We start from the raw sequence: 14182 nt of genomic DNA on the forward strand, positions 1-14182 counted from the left end.
AGTTCCAGGACAGCCAGGGCTACACAGGGAAACCCTGTCTCAAAAACAAAACAAAAAGCCAGGTGGTGGAAGGGCAGGCCTTTAAACCCAGCATTCAGGAGGCAGAGGTAGGCCGACCTCTGGGTTCAAGACCAGCTCGCTGTACAGAGTGAGTTCCAAGACAGCCAGGGCTACACAGAGAGTCCCTGGTGTGTGTGTGTGTGGGGGGGGGGGAGTACTCTTTAAAGATTTTTTTTTTTTTCTGAAAATGTGTTGTTATAGTTTCCCCTGGAAACCTCTAGCTCTTGTGTGTAGGTCAGCCCAGGAGAGGCAAACCCCGGAACATGGAAACCACTTGAAATCTGTTAGTGGAGCATGTGTGAACAAGCACTGTTCCCTTAGCACAGTCGCTCCGGAGAAACATGTATGTGGGACTGTTAGGTGTGGTCTACCCCTCCCCCACACCGGTTGCTTCATCTCCTCTCACTACCTGCTTGACAAACGCGCAGGGTAGCAGTACACGCAATATACAGCAGCACGCCATTTCCTGCTTCCTTTTAAAATAATTTAAAATTTTAATTTTATTTTATGTGCCTGGGATAAGGGTATCAAATCCTTTGGAACTACTAGAGTTACAGACAGTTGTAAGCTGCCATGTGGGTACTGGGAATTGAACCAATCTCTACAGCCTTTTTTGTTTTGTTTTGTTTTGTTTTTCAAGACAGGGTTTCTGTATAGCCCTGGCTGCCTGCCCTGGATCTATGGACCAGGCTGGCCTCAAACTCACAAAGATCCCCCTGCCTCTGCCTCCTGAGTGCTGGGATTAAAGGCGTGCACCACCACGCCCCAGCTACACCCTTTCTCTCTAAAGCCCAGAAAGGGAAAAGATGCTGACGGTTCAATATGGCAGCACAGGGAGGGAGGAATGCCAGACCCTGGATCTGCCTGCCTCCCGCCCCTCTGATTCTTTTCTCCCACCACTGTGGCTTCCTGAGGACAAATCCATGAACCTGAAGATGGGAGAAGGGACTGAAGAGGCTGGGGCGGGGAAGGCAGACAGGGAGAGACAGACACAAATCTGTTAGGGTAGAAGTATAGGTTATATGTTCTCTGCCCAGAGGAGGTGGGAGGGCAGGAAATGAGAGCCAACAGCAGCAAAGCACAAGAGTTCAAACAGGACAGTGGTAGCATGGTCAGGATGGGACTTCTCAGGGACCCAGAGCCCTGAACGAGGGATCTCCTTTTTCCTCCCGGAGGGCCCCTTGGGCGCCCTGTGGAAACACAGATGACACAGAAGTCCCCGGAGGGAGGGGGCAACAGCAGCTCAGGTAGATTTTCCGTTTTGGTACTTATTTTTTTTTTTTTCCAGCACCAGAGATTGATCATAAATCCTCACACTTGTGTTCTGGCACTTTAAATCCTCACACGTTAGGTAAGATGTCTACCTCTGAGCTATCCCCAGGCCAGCCCTCCTCCCCTTATAGTCTCATATAGCCTAGGTAGACCTCAAGCTTATTAAGTAGCTGAAAATGACTCAAAATTATTATTGTTGTTGTTATTAAATTACTAATAAAAATTAGCCTGGCCTGGTGATACATGTTCTATCTATCTATCTATCTATCTATCTATCTATCTATCTATCTATCTATCTATCTAATTTTCCTCTTGGGGCAGGGTTAAGACAGGGGTTTCTTTGTGTATCCCTGGCTGTCCCGAAAATCACTTTGTAGACCAGGCTGGCTTTGAAGTCAGAAATCCACCTGCCGCTGCCTCTGGAATGCTGGAATGAAAGGTGTGCACCTGGCCTTGACGCAAGCCTTTAATCTCAGCATTCAGAAAGCAGAGGCAGTCAGATTCTGTGAGTCCAAGGCCACCTTGGTCTACATAGTAAGAGCTTGTCTAAATAAACAAGCAAGCAAATGAAGGAATAAATAGATAAAAAGAGAAAGAAAAGGAAAAAATGACCTGGTAAAAAACCCTTGAACTTCTGACCTTCCTGCACCATCACATCTGGACTCCCAACCTTTCAAATTTATTTTTAGCTTTTATTTTGAAACAGGATCTAGACCAGCCTTAAGCTCACTCTACAGCCCAGGTGGGCCTTGAACTTGCCATCCCCTTGCCTCAGCCTTACAGTCCTGTCACTAAGGCCTGGCTTTCTCTGACAATGTTCTGAAAGGCCTGTTTTCTTGCACAGTCTTCTTCAGGCTGAAGCTAATCTAGGACAGGGTACACACTGAATCTACTGAATCTCCCTATTCCCCCCAGTGCGGTACACAGTAAATACCTCTTTTTATTTTATTTTTTTTAATAATTTATTTATTTTTTTATTTTATGTGCATTAGTGTGAAGGTGTCAGATCCCTTGGAACTGGCATTACAGACAGTTGTGAGCTGCCATGTGGGTGCTGGGAATTGAACCTGGATCCTTTGGAAGAGCAGACAGTGCTCTTAACCACCTGGGCCATCTCTCCAGCCCCCTCTTTTTATTTTTAAGAGCATGAATGGTTCGCCTGCATGTATGTCTGTGCACCACGACACGCCTGGTGTTTGTGGAAACTGGAACTGGAATTACAGATGATTATGAGGTGGATGCCGGGAATCGAACCCTGGTCCTCTGAAAGAACAGGCCGTGCTCTTAACTTGCTAACAGCTGAGCCGTATCTCCACCACCTGGGTTTTTTTGTTGACCACAAACAAGCATAGCATGGTTGTGATGCATGAGCAGAACACACATTGTTCCCAGCTTCTGAAGGATCTGGCTTTACAGATCAGAGCCCAGACCTGTGCTTTGCTGTTGCCCAGCTCCTCTGTGGACCAGTGGGCGTAGCAGCCTTTTTGGACCCTTAAAAAGGCAATCGAAAACCAGACAGGTTCACCTAGTTTACTGGGACTCATACAGTATAGGAGCCTGCACAAGCCACGGTCAGAGAATCAAGAGTCCTCCCCATGAGGATAGGGACCGGAGCAGACTTATGGAATGCCCCTAGTGCCACCGGGCAGCAGACAGGCTTCTGCATGTTTGGGTGAGCCCAGGGACTCAGGCCAGAATATTTCAAAAATGCTCTTTGCTGTACCCTCCTAGGGCTCACGGGCCCAGGTGACTAGGCAGGTTGGTGCCTGTTCGGAGATCACCCCACCCATTCCTGCTTTGCTCCTTACCCGTGCCCTCTGGACCTGGCTGGGATCCGAGGAGTCCAGGAGACCGTGTGGCCTCCAGGCAGTTAAGAGGAGGAGCCCTTAAGGCTCACTCTCCGGTCTCCATTAAATAACAGCCAGCCCTTAAAACTTGGAAGATCTTGATAGTCTTGCCCTAGTTGGAAAACAAGGTCCAAAGGGAGCCACATGCCTGATGTCACGGAAGTTCTAAAGCAGGTGTCCTCATTCCTAGTCAAACTGTTCTAGCAAGCCAGAGTTTAAGGGATGCTTAAATAAGGTAATACGTAGTAGTTGTTTTTCGAGACAGGGCTTTTCGGTGTAGCTTCTGCTGTCCCAGATTCAATTTGTAGACCCCAGACTCAGAGATCCGCCTGCCTCTGCCTCCCTAATTGCTGGGATTACAGGCCTGTGCCACTGAGCCTGGCAGTTAACCCTGGAGGCAGAGACAGGCTGCTTTTTATGAGTTCCAGCCCAGCCTGGTCTACACAGTGAGTTCCAGCACAGGCAGGGCTCTGCAGAGAGTCCTTGTCTCAAGACAGAAACAAAATTAAAGCTGATTGTGGTGGTACATACCTTAAATCCCAGCGCTAGAGAGGCAGAAGTAGAGAGATGGCCAAGTTTGAGACCAGCTTGGTCTGCAGAGAGAGTTCCAAGACAGTGAGGGCTACACAGATAAACCCTATCTCAAAAAAAAAAAAAAAACCAACCAAAAAAACCTAATAGGCCCAGGTGTGCTAAGAAAGTAGTTCATTCAAGAACATGAGCCTCCTGCCAGACATGGTGCTGTAATCCCAGTTTGGAGTTTGGGTGAGTAGAGGAGGGAGGACCAAGTCAACCTCAGCTACACAGTGAGCTGGAGTCTAGCTTGTCTGGAAACACACATACCTGGTGTGTTTCTATAAATGACTATAGATGAGACGGGGTTCCAGGTCCCCCTACATCTCAGAAAAACAACAAAGAGGAACAAACAAGCCTTCTCCCCTAGGGCCAGCACCTTTTTCTTGATCAGAAGGGGACACTTCCTTCTGATTAAGAATACAGTTGGAGGATGGGGGCTGGAGAGCTAGGTGGCTTGGCCGTTTAGAGCACTGGCTGCTCTTCCGGGAAGACTGAGGTTCGATTCTCAGCACCCACAGGCAGCTCACAAGCGTCTGTACCTCCAGGGCCAGAGGATCCAACACCCTCACACAGACATCCATGCAGGCCAAACATCAGGGCACACACAGGGAAAATGAAAAGTTGGGGTCCTAAGGGGTGTGGCTCAGTTGGAAAAGGGGTTAGTGCCCGAAGGCAAGGTACTTTCTTAACGTCCCTAGGTGCCTGCCTCTGTAAAACTGGAAACACTAAAGCCACCCGCCAAGAAGCTGTCCAGATCACGTGGCCAAGGTCACCCAGATGGTTCCTGGAAAAGTTAGTTAGTGGTCTTCTTCCCTCAGGTGGGCCGTGACCTTGGATTCCTGGCTTCTTGGCTTCACCACTGGAACCTCGGACAAGTGACTCAGCCTCGTGGTGAGGCTCAGCTGGAAAGCTCCACTCTGGCCACCTGAGTCGAAGCTCAGCACGGACTTGAGCAAGCTCTGTCACCTCAGGCGACTCTTCTTCGCTCTCCGCCGGGTCGGGTGACCCAAGTCCTAAAGTGAAACTGATAAGGAGCACGAACTTCGACTCTGTGCTTTGCTGAGCGTGTGCCTGGGATGCCTGGACCATGGCTCACTCTTCCCTCCTGTCTCTGTCCCCATCTTTAGACATAGGGCTGATGGCCCCATTGGTTCACTCTCTGTTAAGAGGGAAAGTAAAGAAGATTGAAAGATGGACAAGGAATGTTGTGAGCGTTTTAGCTTGTACCTCGCAGGAGCAGGGGGGAAGGGAAATGGATGGAGTGTGTTGGGGGGGAATAGGCATTCCCCCATCCCCCCCCCCCCCCCCCCGTGCTGGGGCTAGAGATGGTTCAGCAGTGAAGAGTGCTCCTGCTGGCCTCTCAGAGAACCAGAGTTCAGTTCCCAGCGCCCATACTGGGCAGCAGCTCACCTATATTACAGTCACTGCCTGTATCTCCAGCTCCAGGGGATCTGAAGCTCCTGGCCTCCAACCGGTACTTGTATGCTCATCTCAAGCATATACCCACATACACGCGTAGTTTAAAATAAAATAAAGCTTTAAAACGCATCAAAGGTTTCTGTGTCTGGGCCTGCGAGTGTCAGTGGTAGCTGTTCCCTGGCGTGCCCGACTGTCCATCCAACACCGCTACACTTATTTCACTAAGGCGCTCTGCAGGCCGCACAGGTGAGTTCTGGCATCCCCGTGACCGGGCTAGAAGGCAGAACAGGCAGCAAAAAGGGAGATAATTAGTGGAGGCCAAAAGTCCTCTACCAGCTCTCCCTGACAACATCCGTGAATCTAGAAACGAGGATGAGCTTGCACCAGAGAATCAGGATTTTTTTTTTTTTTTTCAAGACATGGTCTTACTATGTAGCTCTGACTTTATCGTAACTCTTTCTGTAGACCAGGCTGGCTTTGAATCTCACAGAGATACAAACAAACAAAACCCAAGAGCCGGATTCCTGAAGCACATCTGTAATCCCAGAACTCGGGGAGGCAGAGGCAGGCGGATCTCTGAGAGTTCAAGGACAGATTGGTCTACAAAGTGAGTCCAGGACAGCCAAGGCTACACAGATAAGCCCTATCTTGGAAAAACAAAATAAAACAAACAAACAAAAATCTAAGGCCTCTAGAGTCAGTACCTGGGTGTGAGTCACAGAGCTAAATAAAACAAACAGGAATTGGGTGGTTAGTTGCTGGCACATGCCTTTAATCCCATTGTCCCAAGTCTACAAGGTGACTTCTAGGACAGGCAGGGCTACACAGGGAAACCCTGTCGGTCTGGAAGACAACAACAAAGACAAACATGGTCTCCGCCAACATTTACTTAAAGGAGAGCAAAAGTGAGAGGCATACTGTGAGGTCCTAGATAAACCAATTGGGCCGGAACCCCAGCAACTACCATCCCTTAACTGGATGGCCCAGAGCAAGTGCAGTTAGCTTCTATTTTCTTCTTTTCTGACTGCCACCATTTTGGTAGGAGAGAAAGGATCAGATCACGGATCCACACGTTCAGATCTTTCCAGCACCTACCCACTGCTCTGCCAGTACATACTGGACTGGCATAAGGAAAGGTATTAGAAGCACATGCCTCGCTCAGGAGGTGGAGACAGGAGATCAGAAGCTGAAGGTTATTCTGGACTATAAAGCAAGATCCAGACTAGCTTGGGCTACGCGGAAGTGTCTCAAAGGTTGGGGGCACTTCAGGGCAGAGACCAGATACAACACAGCCGCTAAAGACCGTGTGAGCCTGTCTTTGGCAGGGTGTGGAGAGAAACAGCTTCTGCAAGAGGAAAGATTGCAGAGTATGGTGACTCAGGCCTTTAATCCATCAAACCGGAGGCAGGGGGATTAGGAGCTCCAGGCAGGAGGACTAGCAGGGTGGGTAAGTGAGCTCAGCACAAGCCATAAAAGACCCCAGCTCAAAATTTTCTTTTAAAAGGGCCTGGCCTGGCAAGGCGGAAGGAGCATGGGCACCTACTAGTTGGCCTCTGACCTCAGCAAGGTAAGGTGAAGGGGCACCGCTGGGTTAGGAACAGGGGCAATGGAGAAGTCATGGGCAAAGGTTTAAAGGATGGTGGGGTGGTGGGTCAGGCTCGCAGCCTTTCTATCTACCTTTATACTGGGAGAACCATGCATGGAGTACCGGTATTCAGAGCTACAGGTCGGAGGAGGGCTGAAGTTCGACCCAGGCCGGGGTACCCCTCCTTCTCACCTAGAGATCCCGTCCTGTGACTGAGTGACGAGTTCTTGTGTTTGAACTCTTGGGCAAACTGTTTCTCCTGGGTCAAGGGCTCGGTTCACAGTCCGGGCTCAGGAAATCTTAGGCTTCAACACCTCTTCTCTCTTGATCTTAACCTCGGTGTCCTGAGGGCTGGGAAGGATGGCAAAGCTCCCCAGAGGGGGGGGGAAAAAAAAAAAACAGCGGGAGACGGAGCCAGGAGCGCGCACCCTCGGGACTCGTGAGAAGGCGGGTTATTCGCTCCACTGGGCTCCGCGTCGGTCCTCCAACTCCGTGTTTACGCGGTGCTGCGTGAGTCCCTCCGCCCGCAAGCCCGAGTGCTCGGGAGTCTGGGGGACCGGGTTCCGAGGACGCGGCGGGTCGCCGTGGCTCCTCCGGGAAGGGCGGAGGGCGGCGAGCCCCGCGCACGTGGAGAGGGCGCTGCTCGGCTCCTCCGACCGTCCGGCGGGCGGCGGAGGGGCCGCATGCAAATCCCCCGCGCCGAGCCCAGCGAGGGGGGCGGGCAGGGTGACAGTGACTCACGCGCGTGCCCACGCGCACGCAGAGGGTGCCCCGCACCCACGCCAGTCGGACGGGACGCGCCACGCTCCACCCGTCCCGCCCGCCCGCCTGGTCCCACCGCCGCTCGCGCGGCCTCGGGGACAGCCGGGAGGCGTGGCTCGCGGGCAGCCCGCCCCTTTGATGTGCGCCGGCGCCGCGGTGATTGGCCGGGCGCTTGTGACGTGCGGGGACTGCGGTGGGCCCGGGTGCTGCGGCAGCCGCAGCGCCCGCCGCGGCTCGAGCTCAGGCTCCCCGGCATTTAAAGGGAACGCAGCGGCGGACCCGGGGATGGGGGCAGGTGGAAGGGACGGAGCAGAAGCACATCATCCACAGTCCCTCGGGGCTGGAGGGACGCGTGAGCCGGAGCTCAGAGATCCGGGGGTGGATAAGACCGCGTCCCCCCCAATTCCCGTAAGCACCCCTTGCTCCATCCTGCCCCTAGATCCCTTAACTAGCCCCCTTCCCACTACTTCCACTCCAAACTCTATTGGGACACACAGCGGGACCGCCGCTGCCCTGCGTGAGTCCTGGGGCTCCGGGAGGACCGCAGTCTCAGTGTTGGGGTGGGGGCCGTGCGGAGTTTGAGGGTGTTTCATGCGCTTGGTGGTGGGGGTAATCCCTGGGGTACGGAACTGGCCCCCCCTTCTTTCCCAGGTTTGTGGTGCTCAGTGTCCCCTCATCTCCGGGGACTGTCATAGCTCCCCGCCACCCACAAGTCTTCCCTTCTCCCCGGCCGCGCACCCCCCGCCCGCATTAGAGCGAAGCGCCGGCCAGCTGGGGGTGTGCCAGAGTGCCTGCTTTCCAGTCACCTCTAAAAATATCTCTCCTGCTACCCCACCGGCAGCTGCCGTCTCCCTGTCCCTACTCGGTGAGGATCACCTCCGCCTGTCCACCCAGGCAGGGCACCCCAGAGGCGACGTCTAACCCCAGATTCCTCGCTGGCACCAGGGCACAGATCATTACCCCCTAGCTAGCCAGGACAGGGGGCATTCCAGAGCCTCCCAGCAGCCGGGGAAGGTTCGGCTAGTTTCTCCAAGAGACCCCAGAGTTAATTCTGTTTGGGATGCTGTTTGACGCCGGTGATGTAAGCTGGACCTCTCTGGGCTTTTTCTTTTTTTTTTCTTTTCCTATTAAGGGTTCATGAACAAGAAGGGGGTTCCTGAAGTTGAGTGTTAAGGGCAAGAATCCTAGCTTAATTGTCGGATCTAATTTCTGGTGCCGGACATATTTATTCTTGGAGCCGAGAGGGCTGTTACTTTGACTTTTCTGAAGTCCTCAACCCCATTCTCAGCCTGCATGTTTCTTCTGGAAGACTCTCCGAACTTTCCTATGGGCTATACCCTCTCCCCAATTAGAATTTCAAGCTTAGAGCTCTCTCTCACTCACACGAACTCCTACCTTCCCACAGACTTAACCTAAGCGTATCTGTGTCAAAGGAGGGAGAGAGTGGGTAGAGGCTGTGATCTGATGTGGAGTCCGGGACCACAGAGGTTGATTTTTGGTGGGACTAGAAAAGAACTATCTTCAGCCCCAGAGAATCTGCCCCTCACAGCTCTAGCTGGAGAAACTCAAGAGGTCCTGTCCTCATTCTCCACCAGGGACTCTAGTAGCCCACACAGGATTTTTTGTTGTTGCCGTTTTTTAAGACTGGGTTTCTCTGTGTACCCCGCTGTCCTGGAACTCACTTTTCATGTAGCTCGGGCTGGCCTCGAACTCAGATTCTCCTGGCTGGCCCTCCCTCCTGCATCACCAGGCCAAGCAACTGCCATTGGCCTTTTTGAATGCTATGGAGGGAAACAATAACTAGGGGAGAGTGGGGCAGGGATGGGGTGTCACGGTGAGGCTGCTTTAGTGTCTGGGAAGAAACCAGGGGTGCCTGGCTTTCTTCTGTGGGCATAAGAAAGAAGCAAGGGTATGAAAACTGATCTTAGCAGAGTATTTATCACATGCCTGAATCCCTGTGCTCTGGAGTCTCAGAACTAAAAACAAACAGTATTAGATTAAGGGTGTGCTGTATAACAAGCCTGGAAAGCCCTGGGGTCAGTGCTGACTGGGAGGGAAGGGAGAAGCAGAATGAGAGAAGGGAAAGTTGGTCTGGTGGCTGCTGGTGACTATTTGTATCTTCTCGTCTTGTGTCCGCCCCTTGCTTCTTTCCCTTCCTGATGCTTAGTCCCTCTCTTTGAAATTGTTTTGTGTAATGGTTGTGGCGCCCCCTGACTTTTCACCTCTAACTCTTGTCTTGGGACAAAGGTTGAATCTCCCAGGATTCTGACAGTGACTCCTTACCCGATATCCCTTGCCTGCCATTCATTCCCTTGTCCCCTTCTCTCCCATTATCTCAACAATGTTTGGGTCTCACAGGGCACTGCTACTTTTTGCTAGTGAGCTTAACGTCCTTCCAGTAACTAGCTCTAAATTCTTTGGGGGCGAGGAACACTAAGCTACTTTCCTGTCTCTACTGAAAAGCTTTGCTGTGAGGATGCGACGGTGGGCAGCTCTCTAAAGAGGGTTCCAGAACCTGTGTCTTCCTGGTCCTACCATAGTCTATTCTGGAGGCAGTTGCCTCTCTGCTGCCCTGGGATGGCCAGGGAGTGTCACCTTGACAAAGTCAGAATTTACTTGTGCCTCCCATCGCCACCACTAGAGGGCAGAAGTCAGCTAGAGCTTTGCTCTCTCTGGTATCTTTCCAACTCCAAGCTGTATCTTTCCAATTTTAAAAGGGACTGGCCTCTGGCCTCTCGACCTGGGAGGTGAAGGGGTAGGGGAGTTGGGCGGCACCGGAAGCTGTAGATGGTATGCTGTGTGGCTGCACTGATGATGGTCCTAACCAAAAGATCAGACGGGGTCACCTAAACTCCAGCAGAGATTTCAGCCTGGCCTGCTGGTGAGACCCCTAAACAAAATTAGTGTTCCTGTGGGGCCCAAGACTCTCAGCCTCTATCGAGACAGCGGTGCCGTGTTCATGAACTAAGTGCCAGCCTGTTCAAACAATACGGCCTCTGGGAAGTGAGTTAATCTCTCTGCCCTCTGCCTTCGTGGGTCTCATGAGCCGTGAACACCATTGGGAATAAAGGTGATGGGTAAACTGTGATGCGCCCCATTCGAGTGTGGGCATAGCTCATCCACGGGGAAGAAGCCCTGGACCAGACTCTGAGATCTGGTCTTAAAAGCGTCTCAGCCCCTTTGAGTGAATGGCCTTTGGGCAAGTCCCTTTCTTAGCCTCCAGTAATGCCTTCTGTAACCTCTCTGGGAAGCCAGGGAACTGGCCAAAGATGCTGCTAGTAAGGAGCATGCCCGAAGTGTATGTTTAAGCGTTTACTCCTGCTAAGAACATGGGAGTGTTTCCTGGGCTTGATGGAAGGAAGAGAGAGTCAGAGGGGCATGAGTGGGGAGAGGGAAGGCAGTGAATAGACACTTTGTTTTGAGACAGGCTCTCTCTACATACACCTGTCCTAGAACTCACCAGGCTGGCTTGGGCTTCCAGAGATCCGCCTATCTGCCTCCCTCCTGAGTGCTGAGATTAAAGGTGCAGATATGGACTTTCTTTGTTTTGTTTTTTCCAGGAGCTCTAGATGACAGCTGGAGACCAACAAAGTTTCTAGAGGTGGTGCTCAGCATCCTGTGTTGACAATGAGCGGGTGTTTTCCAGTTGTTGGTCTACGATGCCTATCTAGGGTAAGTGGGACCCTTCAGGATGAGTCCTCAAGCCCCAACTTTCCACCTTGGGATAGGAGGAAGCCCTCTCCGGCCCCTTTCAGATTTGCCCTGTCCACTGGCTCTCTGTGAATCCCTGAAAATTTCTCTGCTCTGCATCCTGATGCCTCACATAATGGGAGATCCCAAGCCAGAGATTCCCACAGACTGGTGCTAAAACCCCATCATCCTGGAGGTGATGAAGTGGAAGAGATGGTTCTCTGAGGGAGGCAGGTAGCCAGGTTCCAACACAACTCTGAAATGAGCTCGAGCGGTTGTTTTATAAGGTGTGCCAGGCCCCCCAGCACCCCGGAAGTAACGAGAGCCGGTAAGCGCTTGGGGTGTAGCTGGGTTGGTGGAAGGCTGTTCATCTCAGCACTGGGAAGGTCTTGAAGGCTGGAGAATCGGGAGTTCACGCTCGTCCTCAGCTACACAGCAAAGTTTGAGGTTAGCCTTGAGCTGCACGAGACCCATTCTTTACAAAGAAAGAATGTGGGTGTAGGCGTGTGACTGGAAACCAGGTTCCATATTGGATACTTAGCACACTGGCATAGGAATCAAATGCTGGACAGGAGTCAGAGAGACAAGCAGTGTGACGGGCATTTTAGGATTTAGAGGGTCTGTCACTCTGCCCTCCTCACGCAGCTGCTGGCAAACAGAAGTGGGCTGGGACCTGTAGGTGGAGGAGATCCTACTATGTCCATGTGCTTGCTTCCCTTTGGGCCCCCCCCATACTTCCATGGTTCCCACGCTGTTCCCCCTTCGCCATCTTCCAAAGAAATGACCCTGACCCCAAAGTCTCACTACTTAGGGCCCCCCACCATGTTCCAGCAGCCCTACTCCACCCTCCAGGTCCGACTTCATCCTAGAAGCCCCCGCACCCCGTCACCGCCCCTCCCTCCCCCGCCCTTTCAGCCACTGCTGCTCTCTCTCTCCTCTCCCCTACCTGTCTCCCAGGTGTGCCGTGGCCTGGCGAGGGGGGCTTCCACCTCCTTAAGCTCCATTGCTTCTCCTGCTGCCTGCTTGCTTCGGACTCTGGCAGAAACCCCACCCGCTGGCACGCGCTTCCCGGGGAATTGGCAAGTGATTAGCGATGGGCAGCAGCACAGGGCCCGGCAGCTCCCAAAGAGCCTTCCCTAGGTCTCGTGTGGTCTGCATACCTACCTGGTAATTTTAAGGGCTAAAATCCAGTTCTCTGGCCAGGCCGGAGGAGGCTCAGGAACCTGGCTTCCCAAGCCCTGCCACTTAGCACGACATCCAGGCCCAGGGAAGCCCACCTGCCTTGGCTTTTCCTGGAGCCTGGCTCCTGCTTTTAAAACCCTTGATCCCACAAAGTTCAAAGGGAGGAGACTGCTCCCCCCCCCCAAAAAAAAAACGATTCTTCCATCCACTCTGCTGATTTAGAGCAGAAAGTGTGGGGTTCGCCCACTACTGTCTGCAGCACCCTCCTGAGCCTCAAGGAGTAATCCCTGACAAGTCACTCCTGCTAAGTGAGCCCCAGAGATCTCATGAGGGCAGCAGAAAAGGAAGCCTCTGGCTTCAAGGCTACTTAGGATGTCCCCCTTCGTCAACCCAAGCACGAGTAGCTGAACAAACAGGCAAGCGACGGCGGGGTGTGGGCCACACCTCGGCTCCGACTCCAGCTTAACCAGCCTTGGGTCCTCCTCAGGTCTTGGATGTGCCAGCGACCCTGGCCGTGGCCCGCTAACCAGCCTCTCCCTGGCCGGCTCCCGCCGCGCCGCCTCTCGCTTGCCTTCTCCTCCTGCTCCTCTTCCCCCTGCTCCCAGGACGGCAGGATGGCTGCGCCGGGAGCGCCCCGCTTCCTCCTGACCTTCGACTTCGACGAGACCATCATAGACGAAAACAGCGACGACTCGATCGTGCGCGCCGCGCCAGGCCAGCAGCTGCCCGAGAGCCTGCGTGCCACCTACCGCGAGGGCTACTACAATGAGTACATGCAACGCGTCTTCAAGTACCTGGGCGAGCAGGGCGTGCGGCCCCGGGACCTGCGCGCTGTCTATGAGACCATCCCCCTGTCGCCGGGCATGGGCGACTTGCTGCAGTTCATAGCCAAGCAGGGCTCCTGCTTCGAGGTCATTCTCATTTCCGATGCCAACACCTTCGGGGTGGAGAGCGCCCTGCGCGCCGCCGGCCACCACAGCTTGTTCCGCCGCATCTTCAGCAACCCGTCGGGGCCCGACTCGCGGGGACTGCTGACGCTGAGGCCCTTCCACACGCACAGCTGCTCGCGCTGCCCCGCCAACATGTGCAAACACAAGGTGCTCAGCGAGTACTTGCGAGAGCGGGCCCACGAGGGCGTGCACTTCGAACGCCTCTTCTACGTGGGGGACGGTGCGAACGACTTCTGCCCCACGGGGCTCCTGGCGGGCGGGGACGTGGCCTTCCCGCGCCACGGCTACCCCATGCACCGCCTCATCCAGGAGGCCCAGAAGGCCGAGCCCAGCTCCTTCCGCGCCCACGTGGTGCCCTGGGAAACAGCCGCCGAGGTGCGCCAACATCTCCAGCAGGTGCTGAAGACCACCAGCAGGTGTTGAAGACCACCAGCAGGTGTTGAAAGACCACCGCCAGCAAGGGGGTTGCCGGGGGGGGGGCAGAACCGGGGGGGGGGGGGGGGCAGGACTGGAGATGGCCTGGGAGCGCCTGGTTTTTGACTCCTCCCTCTTCCCTCTTGCTTTGCCACGCCCCGCCCCGCCCCGGGCGTCCCTGGAATTCCTGTCCGCCCGTAGGCCGGGAGCGGAGAGTCTTGAGCGGTGCCCTATCTATGCAGTCAAACGAAGCTCGGCTGCCTCCTCTCCGAGAAGCGGTGGGCACCCCTTGGAAGGCAAGCAGTGCCCCTCGAGCCGAGAGGAAGGGGGCTCCTGGCAGTTGGGAGAAGGAACACCTCCCCCACCCAGTCTCCCTTGCAAACGGACTCAGCACCCCCCCCTCCCCCAATCCGCATGCCAGCACG

At 54.0% G+C, this 14182-nt stretch overlaps 1 protein-coding gene and 1 long non-coding RNA gene across 5 annotated transcripts; one reads left to right on the forward strand and one right to left on the reverse strand.

Annotated features, from left to right (window-relative positions):
- Positions 1 to 2321: 2321 nt before the first annotated feature.
- LOC129686507 (uncharacterized) lies at positions 2322 to 7447 on the reverse strand. Its single transcript, XR_008721621.1, has 3 exons — positions 6952 to 7447; positions 5166 to 5447; positions 2322 to 4914 (listed from the first exon to the last, which is right to left on the reverse strand). It is a non-coding gene; the product is annotated as an uncharacterized LOC129686507 (long non-coding RNA).
- Positions 6227 to 13794, forward strand: Phospho1 (phosphoethanolamine/phosphocholine phosphatase 1). 4 transcript variants are annotated; one of them, XM_055620535.1, is made up of 4 exons: positions 6507 to 6541; positions 6679 to 6741; positions 11082 to 11193; positions 12881 to 13794. In XM_055620535.1, exon 4 carries the CDS (start codon positions 12888 to 12890, stop codon positions 13764 to 13766), a length of 879 nt encoding a protein of 292 aa, XP_055476510.1. In that variant the 5' UTR covers positions 6507 to 6541; positions 6679 to 6741; positions 11082 to 11193; positions 12881 to 12887; the 3' UTR covers positions 13767 to 13794. The 4 variants fall into 4 exon arrangements, with proteins under 4 accessions (XP_055476511.1, XP_055476510.1, XP_055476509.1 ...); XM_055620536.1 differs by having other exon boundaries at positions 6227 to 6741; XM_055620534.1 differs by lacking the exons at positions 6507 to 6541; positions 6679 to 6741 and adding an exon at positions 7675 to 7929.
- The last annotated feature ends 388 nt before the right edge of the window (positions 13795 to 14182 follow it).

This window comes from Psammomys obesus, unplaced genomic scaffold, assembly GCF_907164565.1.
Source record: "Psammomys obesus unplaced genomic scaffold, mPsaObe1.curated_primary_1811, whole genome shotgun sequence".
Taxonomy (NCBI): domain Eukaryota; kingdom Metazoa; phylum Chordata; class Mammalia; order Rodentia; family Muridae; genus Psammomys; species Psammomys obesus.